The sequence below is a fragment of the Pteronotus mesoamericanus genome, unplaced genomic scaffold (genome assembly GCF_021234165.1).
Source record: "Pteronotus mesoamericanus isolate MK-2021 breed Mesoamerican mustached bat unplaced genomic scaffold, CSHL_Meso_final scaffold_137, whole genome shotgun sequence".
NCBI lineage: Eukaryota > Metazoa > Chordata > Mammalia > Chiroptera > Mormoopidae > Pteronotus > Pteronotus mesoamericanus.
In genome coordinates, this window is record NW_026555306.1 from 4,759,073 (window position 1) to 4,787,064 (window position 27,992).

The window sequence follows — 27,992 nt, forward strand, 5'->3', positions numbered from 1 at the left end:
TTCTCTAATGCGTCAGTTGCATACTGTGTGTTCACCGCCCGAAGTCAAGTCTCTCCATCGCCATTTATCTCCCCTCTTCCCCTCTCCTACCTCCCCGCCCCCTTCCCCTCTGGTGACCAACTGTTTCTGTGTCTGGGAGTTTGTTTTTGCTTAATGCCCTTGTCTGTTTTCACCCAGCGCCCCAAATCTTCCTCCCCACTGGCAGCTGTCAGTCTGTTTTCTGTGTCTATGAGTCTGTTTTTATTTTATTTTGTTTATTAGATTCCACATATAAGTGGAATCATACAGTGTGTGTCTCTGGCTTCTTCCACTTAGCATAATCTACAGGTCCATCCACACTGTTGCAAAAGGTAAGAATTCCTTCTTTTTTGTAACCAAGCCGTATTCCATTCTGTAAATGTACCACACCGTTTTTTTATCCACTCATCTACTGATGGACACTTGGGCTGCTTTCACATCTCGGCTATTGTAGATAACGCTGCAATGAACATAGGGGTGCATGTATCATTTCATATTAGTGTTTTGGATTTCTTCAGCTATGTTCCCACAGTGGCTGCACCCATCTGCACGCCCGCCAACAATGCACAAGGGTTTGCTTTCCTCCACATTCACCCAACACGTTCGTTTGTTGATTTATTGATGGTAGTCATTCTGACAGGTGTGAGGTGATAATCTTACTGTGGTTTTAATTTGCCTCTCTCTGATCTTTAGTGATACTAAGTATCTTTTTATGTCTATCAGCCATCTTATGTCCTCTTTGGAGAAGTGTCTATTCAGGTCCTTGGCCTATTTTTTAAATTGGATTGTTTGTACGGGGGTTTTGTTGTTGTTTTGGTGTTGAGTTGTGTAAGTTCTTTATGAATTTTGGTTATTAACCTCTTACCAAATGTATCATTGGCAAATATGTTTTCCCATTCAGTGAGTTTTCATTTCGTTGATGGTTTCCTTTGCTGTTCGTCTGGGAAACGTGGCTACCCGAGGGTGTATGAAAATATCCACAGAGCGTTAGAAGTCAGCGAGGCGAGCGCCACACACCCACCGTCCACGTCCATGCGCGGCTCATCATGAAATGCCAGGCAGTTCCATCTGGGGCCCCCAGTCCTCAGGAAGAAGCCACTGTGTCACAGTTTAGGTTATTCATCCCCTTGCTCATCTGTATGGTCACCACCTGTGCATAAATCCCTACATAGTCATATTTTTGGCTGACTTTTATACTACCTATGGTATCACATTAAATATTTCTCTATGTCTTGCTTCGTTCAGAGAAAGATTAGCCCAGGTGGGTTGCAGTGAAAAGAACGGTTCTTCTTCACCGCCCTGTTAGGGTATTTTTAAAGAGACCTTTGTGTGTCCTCTGTGTGTCTTGCTATAGGTATTGTAAACACTACTGCTAAAACTGCTTTTGTATGATCAATACAAAAGAGTTTTAGGCAGAATAGGGTTGTATGATTCCATTTATACAGAATTTCCAGAAAAAAAGTCAGTGGAGACAGAAAGAAGCAGATCAACGGTTGCGTGGGGGTTGAAGAGGGGATAGCACATTGATTGCAAGCTCTCGAGAGGGAAATTTGGGGGATCGTGGACTGTGATCATTGTACAACTCTGTTCAATGTATGAAAAGTTATTGAGCCCTGGGTGGGTGGCCCGGTTGGAGCTTCCACCGGCACACTGAAAGGTTGTGAGTTCGATTCCCGGACAGAGTGCATCCAGGAGACAACCGATAATGAGTGGACTTTACAGAGTGTAAATTACGCTTTAGTGAACCTGTGCTTTTAGAGAAGGAGAAGCATTTAGAGAAGGAAGGAAGGAGAGAAAGAAACGCCACAGGGTTCTCTTGGGTGCTCACAGCTGTGTGGCACCCAACAGCTCTGCTAAGTTCAGCTTTGGAGGGCAAGGGACCCACCTGAAGAGGAAGAGAGAGAGCTCTCCAGGTCGGCCCTGTCTTCCTCGCATGGCCTGCCCACGCCTCCCCCTGCACTTCCCCGCCCTCACACCCCCATGCCCTTGGTCCTCAGTCCCTACAACTGTAAAAGGAGAATTTTTAAAAATTGGTTGGACAGACATATACCGGGCCCTTTCGAAGTGCTTTACAAATATCTCATTTACTGCTTCACAACAACCCTGTGAAGTAGACGCTATTACTCCCATTTTACAGCAGAGGAAACAGGCATGGAGGGCGGAGCAGGCTGCCCAAGGTCACAGCGGGCTGGGGACCAAACTGGGATCTGTCCCGCCCCAGACGAGGTGGGGAGGCCTCCCAGTATTGATGAGGTCGTGGATTTGGGGTCTCGTCTGTCCTCCCCACCGGATGTGAGCTCTGGGAGCGGGGACTCCGTATGGAGCATGGAGGCATTTAAAGAACGTGTGGAATGTAGATGGGGTGACTGGATACCAGGGTGGCCACATCCCTGTGACGGGAGCCCTCCTGTCCGCTATTTGCTCGGGATTATATTCCTGGTCAGGGCTTCCAGTCCCAGTAAGCGGGATCCTCCGGGCCACGCGGGACCAGAGGGAAATCTCCGCCTGGAACCTGGGACCGTCTGGGTAGAGGACGCCCCAGAGCCCGCTTGCGGCCGGACACGGGCGCCACCTGGCGGCCGAGTGCTGGAAGACAGCGCGGTCGGGAGACGCGAAATGTTTGCTTAGGACAAAGACAGTTGCTGTCAGCTGTTCAAGGTCAGTTATATGGAAATCAGTGTTTGAAGCCGGGGGCGGCCCCCCAGTGGCTTCCAATCTTTTCTGATGCCCCATAAGGAATCATTTCATATCAACAACATAGTTTCATGATAAGCCACCCTATCCTGCATAATGCTTTTTATTCTACTTCTATTTTTAAACACTGGTTAGATTCCCTTACGTTGATTTCCTGACACTCTGAGCCTCCCCTGAGAAGGCAGGATAGTGTATTCCACTGTCCTAGATGATCCCAGCTGACAAATTACCGTGGAGAAAGGTTTGGTACCCAGACCAGGCCCCCAGTGACATTTCTCCAGGGATTCACTCACTGCCGGCTCGGACTTCCAGCTGAGGAACTGCGCTCAGAGACCTGAAGACACTGGTCCCCGGCCACACAGCGCATATGCAGCAGTGCCGGTTTCCGCCTCCCTCCTGGAGAAGTCACTAAGTACTCCAAATTTCACTGCTACTGAGTGCAATTTATTTGTCTATTGTCCCCTTTTGCCAATAAGATTGAGCTACACAGGTCAGCCATTTTCTTACACTGATATATGTGAATTAATGACATCCCAGAGCTCAGGTTTAAAAATGCAAGTCTTCATATGGAACAAAATGAATCTGAGATGGCAATATTTACACCACAGAAATGGGTACGCTCTCCAGGTCAGGAGTTTTTTTCCTGAAGAGTCGGTTGCTACACATTCACCCGCAGACCAACCACTGGGTAGGCCCCGCCAGGTGTAGGGTCAGGTGAGGGGAGAGCAAGACGGGATTGTCTGAATAGGAGGGAAAATGCTACACTGATTGTTCATTTTCGTCACATCATAATCACACTCGTGAGCATTTATTATGTGTCCATTCTAAGGCTTTACATGCACCAATTCTTTTTATTCTTATTAAGAAAGCTCTCTGAGGTAGGGACTATTGTCAACTTGTCTTAGGGGAACGAGGCCTGGAGTATTCCTTTCCTGGGTTGGGAAGATGGATGGCTGATTATCTGCCTGCATTTGGTTGCATTACATTTTGACAGGGCATCTGACAGTGACAGGAAAGAGTTCCCTGAGTTCTCTGTGGCGTTCGAGGCCCCCTCACTCCCAAACCCACCCGATAGCAGGAAAGGGACAGTCTGTTTTATCGCTGGGACCCTTGGCGGGCATTAGGCTTGTCCACGCACATTCCTCCCTCTCTCGCCTTCCAGACTGCACTTCCCACTCCCCTGTGAAGTTAGGCGTGGTCACATGACTGGCTTGGGGCAATAAACATGAGCGGAAGGGAAGCGACGCGTGTCATATCCAGGTAGGCGATGTAAGAGTCGTAGCTTTGCCATTTTCTCTTTCCCAGTGACAGATTGTCAACCCTCCAGACAGGGTGCTGCTCCATCTGCCTGGGACACAAGGATGGGTGAAGCATAGCTCTGAGCTAACCCACAACAGACCAACAGCACTGGAGAGTAATAAACCTTTGTTGCATTAGGCCACTGAGATCCTGGGCTTGTTACTGCAGCACAACCCAGCCTGTCCTGACTGACACAGTGCCCAGTTCTGAGGAGAGCCTGAAGTGTGGAGGTCCCCAAAATGAACAGATGAATGGCTGAATGAGTGAACAGGGCCACAAATGTCCCCTGGGTCAGAGGTAAGGAAACAGCCATGTCTCTTGATTGCTCTTTCACATAGACACTTGTCACCAGGCTGGGGTAAACGTCAGGCTCTCATCTTTATTTGCTATGGTCATAGCTCATGCGGGCCCCGATCTCTTTGCTGTGATTCTTCCCCCACAGTCAGTACGGGGGGCTCTTGGTCAGGGGGTGGGGGGTAGGGAGGAATGAGGAGCTACGGAGACGGGGACATGAGATGCCAGGAGAGCCTGGGAGATGGAGATGTGAGGAGAAGGAATTAGAAATGGGGAGGCAGAAACAGGAGGTGGGAGAGAACCAGAGAGGGCAGAGCAGAGATGCGTAGACGGGCATGAGACAAGACAGAGACACACTGAATAGAAAACAAACAGGAGACTGGAAGACAGAAAGGGAAAGGAGGGTGTGGACCAGAGAGCAAGACCACGAGACAGATGAGAGAATGAAGAGCCCGTAGGAAGAGACGCGGGGACACACACAAGGGAGGTGGAGACAGCGTGGGGGCAAAAAGACATGAGGCCTGGAAGTGGGAAAGACGGAGTCACGGGGAAATTCGGGGAGGGGGTGGGTGGAGGCACACGAGATGGCCCCGCACAAAGCAGGGGCAGCGTGGGGCTGGGCGCCCTACTCGTTGCTCTGTGAGTCTCTGCTGGTGCTGGAGCCCGGGCCGGTGCTGGTGGCTGGGTCAGCGCTCAGTTCCGACCTGGCGCCTCCACTCTGCGCGCCTCCAACGCTTTCGGGGCCTCTGCTGGACTCCACGTATCCCGTGGACCCCAGATAGCTGCTCGAGCTGGGGGGTCTGAAGGTCACGCGGCCCCCAGTTGAGGCCGGGCTGGCACTGGTGGAGCTGGTCTCAGTCACGCGGCCTGCACTGGAGCTGGGGTCATCAAAGGTGACGCGGCCCACATTGGAGCTGGTGGCACGACCCCCGCTGGACACCAGGATGCCGCTAGTCTTTTGGCTGAAGGCGGACGCGGAGAACATAGCAGGGCTCTTGGTGGTCACCAGGGGCGCGCCCGAGCCAGCCTTCTGGGCCCCGGAGATGGCTATGCTCTGGCCGCTGCTGGCCTTCACCTCCACCGGCTCCCTCACGGGCTGCTCCCGGGCGCCCACAGCCTTCTTCACGTGGCTCAGCAGCTCCTCCCTGCTCATCGGGTAGTCGTCCCTGGCCTCGAAGCCCACGGGGTCCTCCCTGAAGTGCGGGAAAGGCAGGAAGGGACTGCGCCTCCACCCACAAAAGGCCAGTGGCTCCCCACCGCCATACCCCTAGGCCCGCAGCGTGCGCCAGCCAGCGCTAGGAGCCCTTGTCCCTCTGGAGCCCCCAGGGCCGCCGTCCCATGCTGTCTCCGGGAGCCCCTACTCTGGTTCCCCAAAGCACCCACCTCATCTACTCCCCCCACCCAGAGCCACACCCGCTCTCTGGGCCCCCTAAAACCCTGCCTCCCGGTTGTCCCCTCTGCCGCATGGAGTCTCCGTCCCCTCCCACCGCCCTCTCGCCCTGTGCCTCACAGATAGTCCGGGAGCTGAGGCAGGGCCACCTTCTTCGGCAGGTCCTCGGAGGTCTGGCCCAGCACCAGGAGGGCGGCGTTTGCCAAGCTGGCGGGGGTGCGCCCCTGGAGGGGGTGAGTCCTTGGTCAGCTCGGGCCGGCCTCCGAGGCTGGGGCTGCCTGTCCCCTCCGCGTCCCCTGCCTCCCCACCTGGACGTCTAGGAAGGCCTGCACCGTGAGGAGCTCCACCAGCCGCTTCTCGATGAGGCTCAGGAAGAGGCCTATGTCGCGGTCTCGCATGTGTGTCTTGATGCCCAGGAGGTCATCGATGACAGTGCTGTCACAGCGGGCCCTGGTGAAGAACTGCTGGATACCTGCGGGGCGGGGCGGGGCGCAGGCTGTCGTGGAGCCGGAGCACTCTGGGTGCCAGCCCTCGCCTTCCTGCAAGGCCCCGTGAACAGAGAGAGCAAGGTTCGAAGAAGTCCCCGGGTGCAGCCAGCCAGGCAGTGGGAGCCATCGCTGCGGGCCTGGCACCGGGCTCCGGACGAACAGCGAGGGGGTCCAAGGGAACCCAAAAGGCGTCTCCCCTGAGACACGGCCTCCCGCAGCTCTGTCAGAGGCAGCCGACCCCGCAGCTCAGGAGCCCCAGGGAAACACATGCTTCCTTTAACATCATACTCCAGGTGCGGGCCATGCTGTCCTTGGCTGAGCCATGTGGGTCGCTGTCGTGACCCACTCACACCACTGGCCTGGGCATGACCCGCTTATATTTGATTTGGTTCGTTAAGTGGTGGTGGTGCATGAAATACGAAGGCACCGCGACCCTGTCAGGAATCTGCACCCAACCCTACCATCCCCACCAGCCACCCCTGGGACTCCGCCCCTGAGCTCCAGGCTCACCTACACCATTTCCTCCTGGGGTCCCTCCCGGGACACCGGGGACACCGCCGACCAGCCACACTGAGCTCTGGGTCGTCCCAACCGCACTCCATCTCAGGGAGGGGACTCGCCCGCACCGGCCCAGACCGGGTGCACCTCGTCCCTTCTCCCCTTCTCCCCCAAGGCCCACCGGTCTCTGCCCCTCCTCTCTGTCCTCCGCCCCCCAACTGCCCTACGCACAGCCCTGTCCTGCTCACGCCCCTCCCATGGCTCCCCAGCACCTCCGGGAAGTGCCTCAGCCTGGCTTCCCTTCAGGACCCGGCCCCCTCCGCCCCCACCCCTGCACCCTGCGGTCCTGCACAAGGAGCCTGCACGCATGCGCATGCAGTGAAGGCGGCTCTGGGCCTCGGCCGCCTGCTGGAAGCAGTCCCTGCCCAGTTTTTCAGTTAAATACTCATCCTTCAAGATCAGCATTGAGCATCGCTGCTTCCAGGAAGCCTTCCCTGTCACCCAGCAGAGCCGTGGTCACGGATGTGTCACCTGGGCAGTGGCACAGGGCCTGGTGCTCCGAAGGGCCCTGCATTTGCTTTGATGCTCTGCTGTTGCCACCTTGAGATTCTTGACACTTTTTTCCCCCTAACAAGGGGCCCCACTTTTTTATTCTGCACTGGGCACCCAAGATTACGGTCCACCCTCGACACCGAGGCAAGACGCACCCCACTTCAAGGCCCCAGGTGTCCTCCACCCTAGCTCCTGGGTTACAAGTACCCAGGGCCCAGGTCAGGCTCCCCGCAGCCGCTCCCCACCCGGGCCTCCGCACCCAGCACAGGCGTCCGCACAACGGCCTCAACGACTGGGGAGGGCGGACTCCGGATAATTGTGCTCCTACTGTGTGCCATGAAGCGGCTTTCCTGCTTGCTCCCCATCGCCACTGCCACCTTTCTGTCTCTCACCACCTTTATACCTTGCCATCCACCATCCCATCTACTTCTCATGACCGCCCTACGAAGCACGCACTACATCCCGTTCCCAGAGAGCAGTGGGCGGCGGAAACCGCACACCAGCGTCCACCAATGGTGGAGCCCCAGGGCAGCCTGACTCTTGAGCGCTCTTCACTGGTGGGATGAGTGGATGATGGAGACTGGATGGGCGACGGATATGGGACGGTTGGAATAACGGGTGGGTGGGTGAGTGGATGATGGATATGCGATCGGCAAAGAAGTGAGCGCACAACATCATTTGCAGAAACCTCCAAGTGGCCAGCCCAGGTCTGGGTCCTCTGCGTGCTCATCACCTGCTCCCAGCTGAAGAGGGGCGGGCGCTCACCGGCCTTGAGCTGCTCCAGCTGCCCCCGAAATTCCTGGGAGCGGACCTCGAGGTGATCCGCCTCAGAGCGCACGCCTTCGATGCTCTGCTGCAACGCCGCGCGGCGCTCCGCCTGCAGCGCCTGCCGGGTGGCCTCGCTGGCGCGCATGCTCCCCATGGCCGCCTGCACCTGCGGGGCAGGGGCGGGACGCTGGGCCCGGCTCCGGGAGAGGAGCCGGACCTCGGGGGACTGGACAGGCGCCGAGGCGAGGAGGGAGGGCGGGGCTCGGGGCCTGGCCCCCTCACTCACCTCCTTGATCTCCTCCTGCAGACGCTCTAGCTCCGAGTTCTGCTCGTTGATGAAGTTGAACTCAGCGAAGTTGCGCTCCTCCACTGGGCGCGGGGCGGGAAAGGGAAGGCAGGGCGAGAGACACAGGGACAGAGGTGTTCAGAAAGAGATACGGGCAGAGAAAGGGGGCACAGAGAAAGTCAGACTGAGAGCGCGACAGAAAGCCACAGAAAGACCCAGAAATACCGACAGAGAGTGAGGGAGAGAAAATGGTAGAGGCGGGTCAAAAGGGAACAGAAGGCCAGGGAGACCGACGACAACAGGGACACGGGGGAGAAGCGCGATGGAGGGGAGGGTTTGGAGAGTGACTCGCAGGCCCGGGAGCGACAGCCGGGAGCAGGGAGGAAAGGGAAGGGGCCGTCGGGGAGGCGGGAGACAGACGCGCCCAGCGAAATCCGACAAATAAAAAGGCAGAGAGACAGACACTCCGGGAGGACGGACAGGTGCGGAGAAGAGGGGGACAGAGGAAAGGGGACAGCAGGTGGAGACGGTAGGAGAGAGACGGGGGACGCCGGGGGGGGGGGGGTGGCAGAGGCGGGCCCACCGCAGGGGTACGTGCAGAACCTGCCCGCGCGTCCCGCACAGGTGCAGCGTCGCCAGGGCCCTCGGTGACCGAGGCGGAGCCGGCGTGGCGCTGCCTGGGACGCTGCGGGCCGCGCCTCGCCTCCGCCGCGGCGCGCAGGCGCTTACTCTCCAGATACTTGTCCACCATCAGGTCCGGGTCGCTCTCCCCCGTCAGCTGGGACAGTTTGTTCAGGGTGTCCTCATACCGCAGCACCAGCTTCTCCTGGGAGGTCTTCCGGAGGCCCTCGGCCACCTCCTGGGCTGGGAGGAGACGGGCAGTGAGGTCTGCGTCCAGTGCGGCCACTAGCCCCGAGGGGCCTCGTGGAGCGAGCCGAGGGCCGGGCCGCCTCCGGGCCGGGCACACACCACCCGCACCCCGCGCTCTCCGGCGCCCCCTGCAGGCCGGCCCCGGCCCTTGCCTCCTAGCGAGACCTGGAGACCCGCGCGGCGCCCCTCAGGCGGCCTGGTCTGTGGGGTGTGGCGGTGGCAGCCCGGCCCTCACCCCGTTTCTCGCGCTTCTCCACGACGGCCGGATCCGGCTGGCGATCATCGTTCTTGAGCTTGAGGAAGCGGTGCAGCTGATCCAAGTGCGCGATCTGCCGCTGCAAGGTCTGCACCTCCGTCTGGTTCTGGACCACCTCCTTGTCCGCCCTCTCCCGCAGCATATCCATCTTGGTCTTCGCCTCCTCCCTGGGGAAGGCCAGTCGGGGCAGGGAGATCGGAGGCTGGACTGGGGTCAGCCTGGGTTTCCCAGGGATAGTGGGTCCAGTCTGGGGTTAGGAGGTGGACGGGCAGGGCCAGTCTGGGGTCCCAGGGATAGGGTTACCCTGAGATCAGAAAGGCAGAAAACTTTCTGGGTGCTAGAGATGGGTAGGGGTGGGCTTATGGTACAGAGTCATGGCCCGGGGGTGGGGGGGTGGCGGCGACCCGGCGCTAGACCCTGTAAGGGACTGACGGCCTTGTGCACAGAGTGGGTACCACTGCGGTGCAGGCCAATAAAAGACAAAATAAAATGGAGCAGGCATTGGAGAGTCACTTCAATTAGCGTCGGAGGCCATTAGGGAAGTGGGGCCTGTGCACATCTCCTGCCTCAGTTCTCAGAGCTGCCATTAAGTTGCTAAACCTGTTGCTAAACTCAGTTCAAAGCTGAGCCTTAAACAGCCTGGAGCCATAAACAGCCTGGCACAGCAGCTGGTACATGGATTTTATGGACTTGATTTCCTCCTCGCAGTTCCGGAGCCCTATGAACGCACAGGCCGGCCAGCCAGCCTGCCTGCCTGCCTGCCTTTGCATGTGAGAAGCGCGCTGCGTGGGTTGTGCCTTTATAAACCTGCCTTTCTTTGTTCTCCCTAGAGCCAGCTGAGCTGCTACCTGAACCTGCGGCTCCCAGCTTGCAATCCTTTTGCTCAAACAAATGCATCCTGTTCTTTATTACAGCCTGAAGCTCCTCCCCGGCTACCAGGGCCATCCCAGACGCGGGTGTGACCGTGTGACCCCTGGGACGGGAGGCGGGACGGTGATGGTGCAGGTAGAGAGAGGGAGGGTGCTCAGACGATGTGGGGAGGCCCCGGGACGAGGTAATTGTGCTCGAGTTTGGGGGTCGTGTGGCTGGAAACATAAGGGACTTGGACTATTCGGGACCTCGTGTTGGACAGGTAGGGGATACCACCAGCACTTGCATGCACACCCTGTGAGGACCCTGGGGACACCCTGGACGCCTCACTCACTGAACCTCCCCTGGCCCACATCTGAAAATGCAGCTTCTAAGCTTTTCAATGGCCCCAAGCGTCCTTCACGGTTCACAGGAAAAAGTCAGACAGTCACTGGGTTGGGAGACCAGCAGCCCCGCCTCCTCGGGCCGCCGCCCTTGAACCGTTCGAGCTCCCACCTCCCCACCTTTGCCGGCTTTAGCTGCCTCCACCCAGAGCCCCAGCTCCCTGTTCTACTCAAAGCCTTTAAGGTCACTCAGGTCAATGCTCCTCGGTGAGAAGCCTCCCATGGCAGCCACGGGCCCCAGTCCCAGGGACCCCTCTTGCCTCTGGTGGCTGTCCCTTGGGGATGAGGACTCACAGCTCTTTCTGGGCCTTGGGCTCCCTGTCAGCTGTGGGCAGGGAAGAGGGAGCCCCACCACTCGAGATCCAGGCCCTGCAGGGGGCGGTCTGCAGCCTCCCCGTGAGGTAGACACCACGGTTATTGCTCCGTCATGTGGAGATTCAGAGAGGGGATGTGACCTGACCCAGGAAGCACTGATGACACTGCGTAGTCTGACAGGAAGCGTCAGCAATGATGGCACCTGCCCCGCCTCCCAGGTGAAAACGCCCTGTCGTTGACCCAGCGACGCTGTCCACCACATCAAGTAGGGGTGGGGGGCTGTGTGCTGGGGGGGGCTGGGCCCTGGCGACGCACAGACAGGCCAGCGGGCACCGCCTGGGGGCCTGGCAAGAAGATGTGCTGGCCGATCAGATTGTCCCCCTCCCTTGGGAAGTGCAGAGGGAAACGCTAAGGAAGGGTGGGGCCGGGAGCTGAAAGTACACACACGTAGAGGGAGAAGCCACAGAAGGTTACATTATGAAGGCCAAGTTAGGAAGAAGCCAAAGCTATGTGCGAGCGGAGGCCGCGAGGTCCAGTCCGGGCTCTGAAGGGGCCACGATGGAGGAAATGACAGACTTGGTCATAAAAAGGAAGGAAGGGCTGATACACGCTGCTACGGAGATGGATCTCAGGAGCATCACATTAAGTGGAAGAAGCCAAGCACAAAAGGTCACGTTATTATATAATGACATTTACATGACATGTCTGAGGCAGGCAAATCCATAGAGACAGGAAGGGAGGTAGTGGTTTCCAGGGCACTGGGGATGACAGGAGAAGAGAGTGACTGCTTAACGGGGACAGGTTTCCTTTGGAGAGATGACAGTGTTTCCGATCTAGATAGAAGTGAATTGTACACTTTCAAACGGCGGATTTTGTGTGTGCATCCTGGCAAATCACAGACCGTGAGGTAGATTTGGGTTAGAGCTGATGTCAGGAGGAATCGTGAACCGTCAGCAAGCGGAAGTCACAAGGTGGAAATGAGACACCAGACAGACAGAGGAGACCATCTGGAGCAAGAGAACAGGGTGGAGGCTCAGAAGGAGCAGCGTCGGGGGGAGAGGGTGATGGTGCCCCGAGGACCCCCAGGGGCAGGGACAGAGCAAGGCGAGGGCAGTGGGTTCTCCTTCCGTACATGTCTCTCTACCTGACGGTGGCCTGAGAGACTCTCTGTCCCTGTCAGCCAATCTAATTGCTCCTATTCACCGATGCTGCGCTGTCCCAGGCCCCACGCAGCCTGTGTTGTGTGCACCGTCTCATTAGCTGTCTCCGAACCCTGACGTGCCACGTGCCATGTATGGACCGGGGCCAAGGAAGTTAGTGAATTCATACACCCGAGGTGGCTGGGAAATCAGTGGAGAGAAAGGGGCGCCTTATGAAAAACAACGTAGGTTCTCATGGTTGATTTCTTGAGTTCGGAACCTCCCACCACCGCTGTATGAAAGGCGTGGACTGAATATATAAAGAACTTACATGACACAACACCAGGAAGACAAACGATTCAATCAAAAAATGGGCAAAGAACCTGAGTAGGCACTTCTCCAAGGAGGGTACACAGATGGCCCATAGGCCTGAAAAAATGCTCAGCATCACTGGCCATCAAAGAGATGCACATTGAAACCACAACGAGGTATCACCTCACACCTGTCAGAATGGCCATCATCGATAAATCCACAAACAACAGGCGCTGGTGAGGATGAACACTTGTGCGCTGCTGGCGGGAATGCAGACTGCTGCAGCCACTGTGGAGAACGGCATGGAGTTCCCCCCCAAAATTAAAAATGGAACTGCCTTTTGACCCAGCGATTCCACTTCGGGGAATATATCCTAAGAATCCCAAAACCCCAATTCAAAAGGATATATGCACCCCTGTGTTCATCGCAGTGTTATTTACAATAGCCAAGATTTGGAAGCCGCCCAAGTGCCCATCAGGAGATGAGTGGATCAAAAAGCTGTGGTACATTTACACAAGGGAATGCCACACAGCAGTAAAAGAAAGAGTCCTTACCTTTTGCGACAGCATGGATGGACCTGGAGTCTATTATGCTAAGTGAAATAAGCTGACTTGTCGGTGAAAGACAAATGCTATATGATCTCACTTATAAGTGGAATCTAATGAACAAAATTAACTAACGAGCAAAACAGAACCAGAAGCCCAGACCATGGAGCCCAGTGACAGCAGCGATGGGGGCGGAGGGGGCAGGGGGACTGGATGAAAGAGGGGGAAGAGATTAGTCAAAGGACATACACGCGTGACCCACGGACAGGGACCACGGTGTAGAGACTGACTATGGGCAGGCTGGGCATAGGAGGGCAAAGAGGGAAAAACTGGAGCAACTGTAATAGCATAAGCAATAAAATAAGTAAATTTTGAAAGAAAGGAAGGGACGGAGGGAGGAAAGAGAAGGAGGAAGGAGCGGACTGAGGGACCAGCCCCAAGCAGGGCACGTGCGGGGTGGCCCTACCTGACGGTGTAGGCCGAGGTGGAGGAGGCCATGAGGGCGCTGATCGCGTGCCGCAGGCGCTGGATCTCCTGCCGAGGGGAAAAGCGGATGCCGCTCTCACCAGCTCCGGGCGCAGCGGTGGGGCCGCGCTTCCCCAGGGAGAAGTGGAGCTCCGACTTCGGAGCTGCCTGAGTAGCACCGGCCGCCCGCAGAGGGATTTGAAAGAGGCCAGTCAACGGAAAGCCAGGGCCCGCACTGGAGGCTGGCTCAGGGGCTCCTCCGGCGGAACGCTCAAGGCAGAACATTGAGGGGGACGCTGAGCTAACCCGCTGCTCGACTCAGAAATATGTGTGAAGTTCATCATTGTGACCGCATTCATCTGTTTTCCGCTTCCACGGAAATGTCTTTGCAATTTATGAGTTAAAAGGGTTCTTTCAAGAGAAAAAAGGGAGGAAGTTATATATTTTTTTACACATGTATAACGTGTATATGTTAATGTATACGAACCATACATATACATATATACATATACCCATGCATATACACATGTCTGTGTGTTCATATACATACATGCATATAACCATATACATAATGCATACATATACACGATGCATACGTACACATTATATATACACACACACACACAAATATATTTACTTTTGCACAAAGAAACCCAGGATGGATAACCAGAAACTACAGAGTCTGGGTAGGAGTGAAATGGAAGAGGGAGTGAGGAAATGGTTTTCCTCTGGGATACCTGCTGGAGTAGTTTTGATTTGGGAACCCTGTTACTGGTTTACATATTCATAAAGAAAATTAAACCAACAATAAAAGGGGTGAGAACTAAAACTGCATACAAAGCAAAACAAATGAACCTAACTGTATTTCAACCAAAGAACATAACCACTCCCTGACTGCTGTGGCTTGGTTGGGCAACGTTCCTAGAAGCAAAAGGACGCAGGTTCAGTCCCCAGGCGGGGCACATGCCTGGGCTGCAGGTTCAGTAACGGTTGGGGCGCAAGCGAGAGGCAACCCGTCAATGTTTCTCTTGCATATTGATGTTTCTCTCCCTCTCTTTCTCCCTCCCCTCTCCTCTCTCTAAAATTGAATAAACAAAATATTGAATTAAAATAAAAAAGAATATAACCACATAAAAGACAAAAAATGTGAACTAATCCAAGTGACCTCTGAATACAATAACTTGAATAGAGACGGGGGAGGGGATGCAGATCCCTATGCCCCTCGGTGCCAGGGTAGTACAGCTGCGCTCTCTTCTGTGCACACAGTAGGACTGAGCAAATGACCGAGTATATTGAGGCTGCTGGGAGCCAGGGTTCCCACTGTGGGAGAAGACACTGAAAGATGAAAAGGGGAATGTTCCAGAATAACCCAGCAATGCTGGATTGGAGTTAGCGGTATCAACATGAACTCATGATTTTAAACTACATGTGTGTTTCCCAGCTCTCTCCCAAGAAAGGGCTTCAAATCAGTGACACCCCAGTAACAATGAGGACTCAATGCCGGTCAGTACTTTGGTTTCTCAACACCTACTCTCCGCTAGAAAGAACCAGGACTCCTTGGAGAAATGGCTAACTCAAGAGTTGAGACAGAACATGTATGAGATAATCTGGAATATCTTCCTGCGCCAGAACATAAGGAAGTGCTCGAATGAACGATGGGCCTGTCAAAAGGACTAGAAGTGGGCTTAACGGGGCTCCCGCTGGCCAAATCTGGGGCCGTCTGAACACCATAATGAATAATAACTGTTCTGGATTATAATGCACAGAATAAAGTATGAATACATGAATGCTTACTGATCACATAAATACACAGGGAGAATGAGAGGCTTTTCCTGGCCACCTGATGAATGTAGATGAAATGGTAGAGTTAGGAAATCACCAAGTGGCTGCCCTTACGGTGACAATTATTCGGACAAGAATCATTCACGGATGTTGAAACAAGCGTGTGACACTGCATCAGGGAACAGGATATTTACATCGCCACCAACAATCTCCTTGGGCCACTTGCTACAAAGAGGAATACTCAATATCGGAAAAACCTGGCTCAAAGTCAGTGTCACTACTCATGGGACAAGCTGGTGTCATGTGCCTCCTGATAATAACACATGCGAAGGACAGTGTCACCTAGGTGATACTCTGCCAGAAATGCACAACCTGACTCACATCACGAAGAGCAGAAACACCCGTATCGAGGGACCTCCTACAATACAGCTGGCCCAGGTGCTTCCAAAATGTTAAAGTCACAAGGACAAAGAAAGGCCAAGGGACCATTCCAGTGAGCAGGGCCAGGACAACTTGGGGTCCTGGCCTGGAGCCTGGAGCCGAAAATCACATGAGCTGCAAAGGTTGTCATTGGGACAATCTGGGACTTTAAACATAGACTGTTTAGAATTGTAACAATGTCAAAGCCTCTGATTTGGAGAACTGCACTGTGCTTACCAAAGAAAATAGGCTTGTTTTTAGGAAATACACACCGAAGTTCCTAGAGATTTCGTGTCTGCTCTGGACGCTCAAATAGTTCAACAAACGTAATAATAAATTATTCCCAGTAGAAATAATTACACAGAGTAAACGTGGCAAATCATTGATCTTGGAGAAGGACATGTAGTTCTTTGTTCTATTCTTGCAGGGAAGGGAGAGTGAAGCGGGGGGATTCTTCAAAGGGCTGCAGTGGTTACGGAGAAACCCCTGGAATGTGATTGCTCGGTCTTGCTCAGTGGTTGCCCTGGGTGATCACAGTCAAAATGACATCTCTGTTTCTTTCTTTCTTTTTTTCTTTAAGATTTTATTTATTTATTTTTAGAGAGAGGGCAACGGATGGAGAAAGGCAGAGAAACATCGATGTGAGAGAAATAGCGACAGGTTGCCTCTCATACGTGCCCTGACCTGGAACGAAACCTGCAGCCCAGGCCTGTGCCCTGGCTGGAATCAAACCCATGACCTTTTGCTTTGCAGGATGACACCCAACAGCCACTGAGTCACACCAGTTAGGGCTCTTTCTTTTCTTTTTTTTTAATACGTATTTTTTTTAAAAAGACTTTATTTTAGAGAAAGCGGAAGGGAGAGAAAAAGAGAGGGAAAGAAAGAACTGCCTCTTGCATGCCTCCCACTGGGGACCTGGCTGGGGACCTGGCCCTCAACCCAGGCATGTGCCCTGACTTGGAATCGAACCAGAGACCCTTTGATTCACTGGCTGGCACTTAATCCACTGAGCCACACCAGCCACGGCAAGGGCTCCTTTTTTTTTTTTTTTTCTTTAAATCCTCACCCAAGGGTATGTCCATTCACTCCAGAGAGAAAGGAAGAGAGAAACATCAATTGGTTGCCTCCCATATATACCCTGACCTGGGATTGATCCCACAACCTTCTGGAATATGGAACGACACTTCAACCAACTGAACCACGCAAGCCAGAGCTCTGCTTTCTTTTTGGGAGCATCCTGAAATACTCCCTGGGTCTCCATTCCCTCTGAACTAAAGTAAACCCATGGCTTCATCAATTCCGTATTCGCAACCTGAGTATTAGAAAAAGGCAGGTTGCTCCTGTCCTCTCCTCCACCCCAGCGGGACCCAAGGGGGCCCCTGACCTTCTGCAGTTTGCGGTCCACGTTCAGATAGTGATTCCTCTCAATCAGTAGGAGATCCAGCTCCTCCCTCAGGGCTGCATTCCGCACCAGCTGGATATCAAAGCGACAGGTGACCTGGGGACGGAGCGGGGAAGGGAGCAGGGCGTGGGATAGGCGGCCAGGAGGGGGCGCTTGTCAGATAAGGGGCCTGTTTGCAGTTTGGGGACCCTGAGAGCACCGCCCAGGCCCACCTTAAAGGCGCAGCATCGGTCTCCTTTCCTGGGGGGTCCTCCATGCCTCCAGGATCCTGCCTCCCGGCCCCCTCAGGGAGCCCAGCGTTTCAGGCCTTCCCACATCCAGGGATCCGGCCTTCTGTGCCCAGAACTTGACCCTGTGCTCATCCTTCCCCCGGCCCCAGCGTTCAGGCCTGGAAAGAGCCAAGAGGCTGACCCCTCACCTTGTCCAGCTGGTCTTCCATGACCTTGATCCTTTTCCGGATCTTGGCCTTCTGATCCAGCAGGACTCCCGGGCTCCTGCCATCCTTGCTGCGAACAGCGATCCGGGTCTCCCACTCCTTGATCTGGAGAAAAGGGGAGGATCCCTGTGTGCTGGCTGAATGCGAGGGAGATTGAAAGAGCAAGGACAAAGATGAGCGGGAGGGGGAGTGGCGGAACGTGGCTGACAATGGCCACCCTTGCTCTACCCTTCTGCTGACAGTCCCCAACCTTCCATGTGGGTCTGGCTTCCAACGACAAGAAGCCACCCTGCCAGCCACACGACTCAGGTTTGCACGATCACGAGCCTGGTCTAGAGATGGAGACGTACCCAGGCGGAGCCAGCCTGCACCCTTTCTCGGTAATTGAGGGGAACTGAATGAGCTGGATGGATGGGACTCCAGGACTTCCACTGCCCTAGTCCCCACCACATGGAGCATCCTGGGAGTATGAGGCCAGTAGACACAGTGGAGATAAGAGGCTGGCAGATAGTGAGAATGAGCCTGATGCCATTAGAGTCCCAGGTCTGTTACGCAGACACCGGCTTCCAGCCTGTCCCCATGTGTTGCAGAATTGCATACCTGAAACCTATATAATTTTCTTAACCAAGGTCACCCCAATACATTCCATTTTTTTAAAAAAGAATTTGTATGTTGAAGTGCTAATCCCCAAGATGGAAAAATGTGGCCTTACCTGGGGACAGGACCTGTACAGAGCTAATCAAGTTAAAATGAGGCCATTAGGGTGGGCACTCAGCTAGCAGGACCGAGGCCTTTGCACACACAGCTGTACACACGGGGAGAACACCACGTGAACATGGAGGCAGAGATCGGGGTGATGCTGCTGGGCCACACCAGCCAGGGCCACTTTGCATTTTCCAGAGTTTTACATGAAATGGAATCACATAGTACATATTCTCTCTTGAGGAGAGGGCTCTGGCTTCGTTTACTCAGAACGGTTGTTTTGAGATTCATCCATGTTGTTGGGTGTACCAACCACCCATTCCTTTTCAAGAATTTGGTGAGTAGTGTTCCATTAAATGCATATACCACTACTTGTTTATCCATTCATCTGTCGGTAGACATTTGGATTGTTTCTATTTTGAATTTTACAAGTAAAGTTGTTATGAACATTCATGTATAATTCATCATATGAACATATGCTTTCTTATCTCTTGGATAAAGACTTATATGGCAGGTGTATGTATAGTTGCTTAGAAACTACCAAACTGTTTTTCAAAGCGGTTGTTCCATTTACATTCCCACCAGCATGGTACGAGAGTTCTAGTTCCTCCGCATCCTCGTCAACGCTTGGTGTGGTCAGTCTTTTTCATTTCAGCCATTCTAACAGGCGTGTAGACATCTCATTCTTTTAATTCGCATTTCCCTAATGACTAATACTGCTGAGCATCTTTCATGTGCTTATTGCCATCTTGTATATTTGGCGAAGAGTCTCATGAAGTCTTTTGCCCATTTTTCTTACTGGGTTGTTTGTTTCACATTGTGTTTAAGGGTTTCTAATATATTCTAGATACAAGTTTGATGATTTTTTTCCCATCAGAAATGTGCTTTGAAAATATTTTCTCCCATTGTAGGGCTTGTCTTTTCATTCTCTGAGCTATATCTTTTGAAAAAAATAAGTTTTAAAATTTTATGGAGCCTAATATATCAGTTTGGCCTTTTATGGATCATGCTTTTGGTCTCACATCTAAGAAACCTTTGCCTAACCTAAGTTCACAAAGATTTTCTCTTATGTTTTCTTCCAGAAGCTTGAGGTTTTACATTTAGATCTATGATGGTTAACGTCATTTTTTTTCCCTTTAAAATGTTATCATATACAGAAAAGTGCACACAGATCCTGTATGTACAGTGTATTTTATATATTTTTTAAAGAATTTTTTTAATTAATTAATTTTTCTTTAAAAAGGGGAAGGGAGGGAGAAAGAGAGGGAAAGAAACATCAATGTGTGATTGCCTCACACACCCGCTACTGGGGACCTGGCCCGCAACCCTGGCCTGTGTCCTGACTGGGAATCCAACTGCGACCCTTTAGTTTGCAGGCCGGCACTCAATCCACTGAGCCACAGCAGCTAGGGCCGTGTGTGTGTGTGTGTGTGTGTGTGTGTGTGTGTGTGTGTCTTTAAGTGAGCATCCTTGAACCCCCAGCCAGGTCAAGGACTAGAGTACTGACCACACTGTAGATGTGCCCTTCTCATCTCTACTGTCTTCCTCTCCACAGAGGGACCACTATCTTGCCTGTTTGTTCCCATTGCTGCTGTAAGGAAGGACCACAGACTTGCTGCCTGGAGGTCAGACGCTCAAAGTCAGTTTCACTGGGTTAAAAAATAAGGGGTCAGTTGGGCTGTGTTCCTTCCAGAGGCTCCAGTAGAGAATTCATTCCTTGCCTTTTCCAGCTTTGAGAGGCTGGATTCCCTGGTTTATGATTCCTGGGCTTGTGGCCATTCCAACCTCTCTTTCTATAGTTATACCTCCTCTCTCCATCACATTCTTTTCTCTGATCCTGACCCTTCTGCTTCTCTCTTTTAAGGACCCTTGTGGTTACATTGGGCCCACCCAGATAATCCAGAATGATCTCTCCATTTCAAAATCCTTAGTCTTTTGTCATTCACAGGTTCCAGAGATTAGCACAATGACATCTTCAGGGGAAGGGTCATTATTGCTTCGTTAAATGAATTTTTTTACTTTATGGATTTTTTTTTTACTTTTCTTTTTGTTTTATCACCATATATTTAACTCCCTAAACAAATGTTTGGTTTGGCCTGATTTTGAATTTTATGTAAATAAAATAATGCTACTTATATAGTTTATGTCTTGCTTCCTTCAAATGTGAAATTTATCCTTGTTCACCCTGGCTGGTGTGGTTCAGTTGGTTGGAGCGTAGTCCTGTAACTGAAAGGCTGTGGGTTCAACCCCCAGTCAGGGCACATGCCTAGGTTGCAGGTTCAATCCCCGGCCCAGGCACATGTGGGAGGCAACCAACTGATGTTTCTCCCATCGCTGTTTCTTTCTCCTTTCCTCTCTCTCTAAAAGGAAGGGGAAAAAAATGCCCTTGGGTGAGGATTTTTTTTTAATGTGAAATTCATCCTTGTTGCTGTGTATAATTGTGATTCATTTGCTTTTCATTGTTATATACTATTTCATTATAAAAACATACCACAATTTGTTTATTCATTTGATATTGATGGACATTTTGGTTGTTTCCAGTGTGAAGCTAGTTATAGGAATAATGCTTCTTTCAAGAAGTCCTGGTTCTAGCATATATGCTCAGAAGCATAATTGCTGGGTGGAAGGAAAAATTAACAGATTAAACCTGTTTTCTATTAGAAGATGGCTTTGGTTTACTTTCTTCCAACACGGTTTCCATGGAAACATACTGGGGTAAGGTAAATATGGAATGCCAGCTGTGTTCCCAGGCAACAATGTTTCTTATAAAAATGACCCCTGAAAGAACAGTGAGTTCATGGATCCCAAGGTCCTACATGACTAAGACTGAATAGAAATCTGGTTTCTCTGTGGGGCATTTCTTATAACTGAGTATGTTTCCGGTGGGGCTTAGAAGCTACCCTCGTGAGCTGTTACAAGAGGTGGCTCCTCTTGTGTATGAAGCTTCGCTATGCCAGGGTACGCAGCACCCACATGCTCATGTGATACCCTCCAATCGGAGGTGCTGAGAAACAGCCCCTTGGACCCTCAAGAAAGACATGTTTGATGCTGTTGTTTCCAGTCCTCTGTCCTCCTACAAAGTCAAGTAAACCCGGTGCCAAGTTCTAGCCTGCTCGATCCCAAGGCTGCTTCTGGTGACCGTGCCAAGTGCATGCAACTGGGTATCTCGGGGTATGTCCATCTTCAAATGTAATAGGTAATAGGGGAAAAAAACTTTCCAGAATACACATGACAATTTATACTCTCACCAACCGCTCCTAAGAGTACCCACTGTTCCTTCTCTCCCCCGCATTTGGTATGTTTGGACACTACTTTTTGAAAATCCAGTGTTTAATGGTATCTCATGATTTTCATTTGCCTTTCTCTGATTACTGAGTGATGATAATTCCTACATTTATTGGACATCAGAATTTCTTATTTTATGACACATCAGCTCAAATCCTGTGTGTGTGTGTGTGTGTATGTAGGTATGTAAATAGGCGTACTCTTTAATGATTTGTAACAGTGCCTTATATGATCTTGATTCCAGTCCTTTGTCAGCTGTATTGCAAATACCCTTCCATTCTGAGACTTTGTACACCATTTGTGGTTCTTTTGACAGACACTATTAACTTTAAAATCATGACATGTATCAATATTTTTTTTCAGAAGTAGAGATTTCTATAACTTAAGAAATTCTTCCCATCTTCCTAGCTTTAGACCTTTGATCCATCTGGAATTGGTTTTGGGAGTACAGAGTGTGAGGTAAGGATCTTGTTTCATTTTACAGTACGGACATACATATCCTCCATTTCCCATTTCTTGAAGTCATATATCAAGTGTCCACATGTGGATAAGCCTCTTTTGAGGCTCTCTATTCTGTCCTTTCGACCCATTTGATTAGCCCTGCATCAATTACAAGAATTAAATCTTCATACCTGGTGGAGCAAATCCTTCTACATCATTCTTCTTTTACGCCAATCTTAGTCATTCTGTTCATTGCATTTCCCTATAAAGCGTAGAATACGCTGGTCAGTTCCATCCAATTAAAAAAAAACAACTTTTATTTTCTTTTTTCAGGTTTTAAAACTTTTTATTTACATATATTTAAAAAATTGTGCAGTCCAATAATTAAAATCATTTTAACAACAACAACAAAAAAACGGCACTCTGATTAAACTGCATTTTACAGCCTGCAGGATACCTTGGACCAGCTTGGTTTTTATTCTAGATTTCACTGTCGTTTCCCACCCCCAGCTTCTTCCTTCATCAACATGCAAGTTGTTTTCCTTCCCTGCCAACCAGAGAGGCAGATGTGAGAGGCAGGCACGGCCTTCATTGTCAGTAGCCGTGATGTGAAAAGGGGTGGCACAGTCATTTAAACTGATCCAACCTCTTTGCACCTTACAAAGTTAAACAGCTAAAAGAAGTAAAAAAAGAAGGCAATGCTTGTGGAACATGCAGTGCATATTGGCGGTGCGGGCCTCATTACAATTCGCCTGCTTGCTTCTCCTGTTCAATCGTCTTTCGAGGCAGTGGATTTTTCTCTTGCATTTCAGTCCTCTTCAGCTATGACTTATCGAATTTCTCAATCTCGGCCATACCGGGTTTATCAGACATGGTTGTTGAGGAAGCAGAGGAGGCAGCAACGAAGATAAGTCTGATCTGGAGGGAGGCGAGTGAGGGAGATAAGTCCAATCTGTTCTGTGACCTCCACCGAATCAAAAAAAAAGCTTTTAGTTCTTTGACTGGGATTACATTGAATCCATAAATCTACTTGGAGATCTGATATTTTACAACACTAACTCTTCCAATTCATGAATACGGTATATCTTTACATTTGTTAAGTTTTTCTTTGGTATTCCTCAATAAAGTTTACAATTTACTCCATAGAAGTCTTGCACACTTTTGTTAGATTTCTTCGTAGGGACTTCTTTTGGCTATTATAAATGTCTTTTCTTCTCTTTTATTTCCTAATAGTTACTGCTAATACAAGGAAATGTCATTAACTTTGCATATTAATTTTGTATCCAGCCACATTGTTAAAATATCTTGTGAATTGTTAAGTTAGCATTAGATCCTTTTGAATCTTCTATGTACACAAATATACCATCTACAAATAATAGCAATTTCATGTCTTCTCCTCTAACCTTTAAATTGTTCTTTTTCTTTTCCTTGCCATACAGCACTGGATAGGATATCCAGGACAATGTTAAATAGAAGTCATACTAGCAGACATCCTTATATTGTTACTGATCTCAAAAAGATTTTTTTCATGCTTTACCATTAAATATGTTTGCTCTATATTTAATGTATAAGATGCTTTATAGTTGCCCTTTATCAAATTCAGGAAACTTCCTTTTATTCCTGGCTTTCTAAGAGTTTTCAACATGAATGTAGTTGCTGAATTTTATCAAATACTTGTTTATAACTATATAGACTGGTACTATGAACAGGAACAAGTCCAAGCAGTATCTGTTATCAGTCTCCAATGTGATAGGTTCAAAAAGTGAAAGTAAGCATTTAGAAAGTGTTTTTTGGGTTCTGTTGAATTCATCTGTCAAGTCATATAAGACACAAGATTTTTGAGAAATACCATGTCCAACTCTACATTTTTCTTTGCTATGAAATGTCTATTCTGCTCTCTTGTTTGTGAATATTTTCACTGGGCATAGAATTCTAAGTTGACAGCTTTCCCTCTTTTGGATTCTAAGGCATCCTTGAATCTGTGGATTTCTTCTTTCATTGGTTCTAGAATATCCTCAGGTATTAACTTGTCACATATTACCCCTGTCCCATCATTCTCTTTCTATTCCCCTTAAATTCTTATTAGACATATAGTTAACCTCACTGTATCTGCAATGTCTCTTAACCACCCTTCCATATTTCCTATTTTTTGGTCTCTCTGTGCTGGATTCTGGGTGAGTTCTTCTGAACAGACCCTTTCTTCAGTTTTGATTTGGCTTCTTATCTGTCTCTCCAGCAGAATAACGACATGAGAGAGGAGTCCTTATCTGCTTTGTTCACTGCTATGTTCTTGAAACCTAGAACAGTGCCTGGTACTTAGTAAGCACTCAATAAATATTTGATGATAAATGAATGTCACCAGATAACTACATCCTTTCTTGGCCTTGTGGGAAAGTTTATGGAGCTCTCTTCTAGGGACCCTATCCCCCACCTGGCATAATTCTCCACAATCAAGTTTATTAGGGCAAAGGAATTCATGGGTCAAGATAACAAAATTGCCCCGCTTGCGTCTGACTCCACTGAGTTTTCCTCATGGAGGACTAGGGAAAACTAACTCAAGTGAACACCCACTAAGCCACTGTACTGCCAGGAGACGGCTGGAAGTGTGGTGTGTGTGAATCAAGATTCAGCCTCCAAAAGGCAGTTAGGGTGATGTTGAGAGCTGAACAAACAGATCAATTGGAAGTCAAATGTAGTAACTATAGACCATGTGGTAGACAGAATAGTGCTCCCCTCCCCGCCCCTGCAAAGCTGTCCATATCCTAATCTCTAGAACCTGTGAATATGTGACCTTAACTGGCAAAAAAGGACTTTGCAGATGTAATAAATTAAGGATGTTAAGACGGGAAGATTATCCTGGATTATCTGGGTGGGCCTAATATAATCACAAGCAGCCTTTTAAGTGAAAGAGGAACAGAATCAGAAAAGAGGAGATGACAAAAGCAGAAGTCAGAGTGACTCAGCATAAGAAAAACTCAACTGGTCATGGATGGCTTAAAAGCTAAAGAAAGGAGACTTGAGTCAAGGGATACAGGCGGCCTCTCTAGGAGCTGGAAAAGGCCAGGAAGTAGATTCTCCCTGAAGCCTCCAGAGGGAACACAGCCTTGTTGAAACTGATTTTAGCCCAGTGGGACCCATTCTGGATTTCCTTCAGCACCATAAGATACTTAATGTGTATTATTTTAAGCCACCCAGTTGATAATTTGTTACAGCAGCAACAGAAAACTAATACAGACCACCAAGATGCATACCTTTCAAACTCCTGTTTGTGATCCCAGAGTGTGCAAGAAATCACTTGGTCTAGGCAAGCAACTTTTTTTAATGAAGAGGAGAAAAGACAGTAACAATGAATCCCACAGAGAAAAAAGTATGATTTGATGAAACTTTTGTTTCAGATAGACATATGTGTGTGTGTGTGTTTATATCCATGTGCATCTGTGTGTGCATCACTAGTCATTGTCATAAAAAACTGAAAGAACGCTGCTGTAGGAAAGTCACATAGTTTCCAAGGTCAAAAAGCAAGACCTTGAGGCAGGTGGGATTAGATACCTGTCTAGACCAACATCCTCTTTTTGCAGATGTAGGAACTAGGGTCCTGAGAGGGGAAGTCTTGCCTGTGGTAATACAGCTCTGACAAGGCAGGGCCAGGATTCTAAGACAGGTGGCACCGACTCCAGAAGGGGACTCTTTCCCCTTCGCTGCACCAGCCCCGTGACCATGTGGGACTGTGCTCATCACTAAACACCCAGACTCCCACTGGAGCCTGAGCACCACTCTCTCAGGCACATGCTTTCGATAACCCCAGTTTTCAGAGCAGGAAGCTAAGGTTCAAAGTGGTTAAGATATTTGCCCAAAGTAGGGTCCACAGAGTCTGGTCTCAGAACCCACCTGCCTGTCCAGGGCTCTGGTCTGCTCCTGCAGCTCCTTGATCTCAGCCTGCACCCGGGCCCGGCACTTCAGCAAGTGGCCCATGTTCTCCAGCCTCTCGTTGTCCCGCAGGCGCTTGACCTGGCTCTGGGCAACACTGATCTGCATCTGAAGTTTGTCCCGCAGCTCCTGCAGGCGCTGGATCTCCTCACTGTCCAGGCAGGGAGGTGGAGGGGAGGCCCGCAAGGAGCAGAGTTCAGCATCATTAGAGGCTGGACACACTGGGCCTGCCCACCGCTTTGGGCCCAGGAGGCCAGCCCCCAGCCCCTGTAACATCCCCTTCTCCAGCTCTGAGATGCAGTCACTTGGCTCACAGTTGCTTATTGATGCGCTGGTGGACTTCCTTGCTGTAGGCCCGCCTTTCACCCTCCATCACTTTGCACTGTCGCTGCAGTCGGCTCAGTTCCCAATCTACTGAGGGAGGGGTCCGGTGAGGGACTCAATAGGAATCTAGGTCCTCTCCTCCCCAGGACCTAGGAATCCTGGATCCCTTAGGATCTCATAAGCTGCAACTGAACTGCAGACCCAGTCCCCAGCACCGCTCTAGGACTGTCTCAAGAATTCTCCTCCCTTCATACTCCCCTGTACCCCAAGCGGACCTGGAGACTTGCCCCGCTAAACCCACTTCCTCGCCGGGCTGGGCATACATCTGTTGAGCCACTAGAGGGCGCTCCTGGAAGGCCTCGTGGTCCTCAGGGACCCACCGCATGTGACTAGAACTCGGGAAAGCTGAGGACTGGTGACCAAAAGAGCATTCTTGCTGCCTCCCTCGCCTTCAGCCTCCACTGCCCAGCCTTCCTCAGTCCCACTCTCCATCCTCCTCATTCTCAGGCCACCTCCTAGGCTCAGGCCTCACCCTCTCCTGTCTGGACCATAGCCCCAGCCTCCTCACAGATGGCCCAGCCTCCCCTCACAGCCCCGGGGGGTCTTTTTACCCCCGGAATGGACCCTGCCCCTTCCCCGCACACAGGCCTCCCCTGCCGCTCCAGCGCCCTCAGGACAAAATCCCAGCTCCTCAGCCTGGGGTTCAAGGCCCCATATGACCTGGCCCTGCCCACCTCTCCAAGCCTCCGCCTCCAGCTCGCCCCCTCCCATGGCCCAGTGGTTCCCAACCCGGAGCGATTCTATCCCCCGTGGACATTTGGCAATGTCTGGAGACATTTTTTGATTGTCGCGATGTGGGTGCACGTGTGGGGGTGCAGAGGGAGCTGCTGGCACATGCTGGATAGAGGCCAGGGATGCTGTTAAGCACCCTACAGCACACAGGACGGCCCCCACAACAAAGGATTATCTGACCCAACTGTCAACAGTGTAGAGGTTGAAAAACCCTGCTCTAGCCACATGCTGTTCTTTCTGCTGAAATTTTTCCTTCCTTCCTGCTTGGTAATTATGCTTGGTAATTCTGGGGAGTTCCGGGCCCCTCTCAAACGTCTCCTCCTGCAGGAAGTCTTCCTGGCCCACCCCAACAGCTCCACCTCCAATCCTGCACATGTGCTCCCCCATCGCAAAGGGCTCTCCAGAAAGGCCCCCCTGTTCCTGGGACCCTGCAATACAGAGCCTGGGACTTGGGAAAACTGCGGGAAAGAATGCGTGAAGTAAAAAACATAGGATTTACCCATTCCCTCCAGGAAGGCCTCGCTTCCATCCTCGGAGCGCGTGCTCCCTGCAGAAAATCCTGAAGGCATCTTAGCCAGAGGGTGGGATCCCTTCAGTGAGCGGAGAGGGCCGGAGGGCGGGGGGGGGGCGGCGAGCAATGAACAGTGAGGGACTGAGATCGGAAGGGGACCCCAGAACCAGCTCTAACCCCTCCCTGACACCCAGTTCCTGGCCTCTCCCCACACTCCCCCCGACGTCCTGCCTCTCACACCCTGTGTTGCTCACACGGCGGCTCTGAGTCTGGCGCCAGGCACTGATCCCCTAGACTCCCGGGATCTTTGAGGCCGACAATTTGGGGAGGGGATCACAGACGAAGGGAGAACCCCGGACCGCTGTGCCGAGTGAGGCCCGGCCCCTACCTGTTGGAGTGCCTGCCCTGTTCTTGGTGCTCTGAGCTCACTGTTGTGGTTTGGTTACTGGGGAGATAAGAGGCCAATGAGGCTAGAGGAGAGCGGCCGGGGAGGGACCGAGACCGCGAGGAGAGGCGTGGGAGGGGAAG

The 27,992-nt window shown here is 51.2% G+C and overlaps 1 protein-coding gene across 1 annotated transcript; it reads right to left on the minus strand.

Moving 5' to 3' along the window:
* Window positions 1-4,930: 4,930 nt before the first annotated feature.
* ODAD1 (outer dynein arm docking complex subunit 1) lies at window positions 4,931-27,522 on the minus strand. Its single transcript, XM_054588403.1, has 13 exons — window positions 27,453-27,522; window positions 26,152-26,251; window positions 25,799-25,988; window positions 17,465-17,587; window positions 17,029-17,142; window positions 13,444-13,511; window positions 9,393-9,580; window positions 9,017-9,151; window positions 8,288-8,370; window positions 7,999-8,167; window positions 6,004-6,167; window positions 5,816-5,919; window positions 4,931-5,498 (listed from the first exon to the last, which is right to left on the minus strand). The coding sequence occupies exons 1-13, from the start codon at window positions 27,520-27,522 to the stop codon at window positions 4,931-4,933; spliced, it is 2,076 nt and encodes a 691-aa protein (XP_054444378.1).
* Window positions 27,523-27,992: the final 470 nt, after the last annotated feature.

Bases quoted from the DNA above. Each gene is read 5' to 3' on its own strand.
- ODAD1 (XM_054588403.1), bottom strand. From the start codon at position 27,522: ATGCCTTCAGGATTTTCTGCAGGGAGCACGCGCTCCGAGGATGGAAGC. The intron at 6,168-7,998 runs GTGAGCGCCCGC...CCCGCCCCGCAG, and splicing joins GCTGGAGCAGCTCAAGGCCG to GTATCCAGCAGTTCTTCACC. The intron at 5,920-6,003 runs GTGGGGAGGCAG...CACCCCCTCCAG, and splicing joins AGGCCTTCCTAGACGTCCAG to GGGCGCACCCCCGCCAGCTT.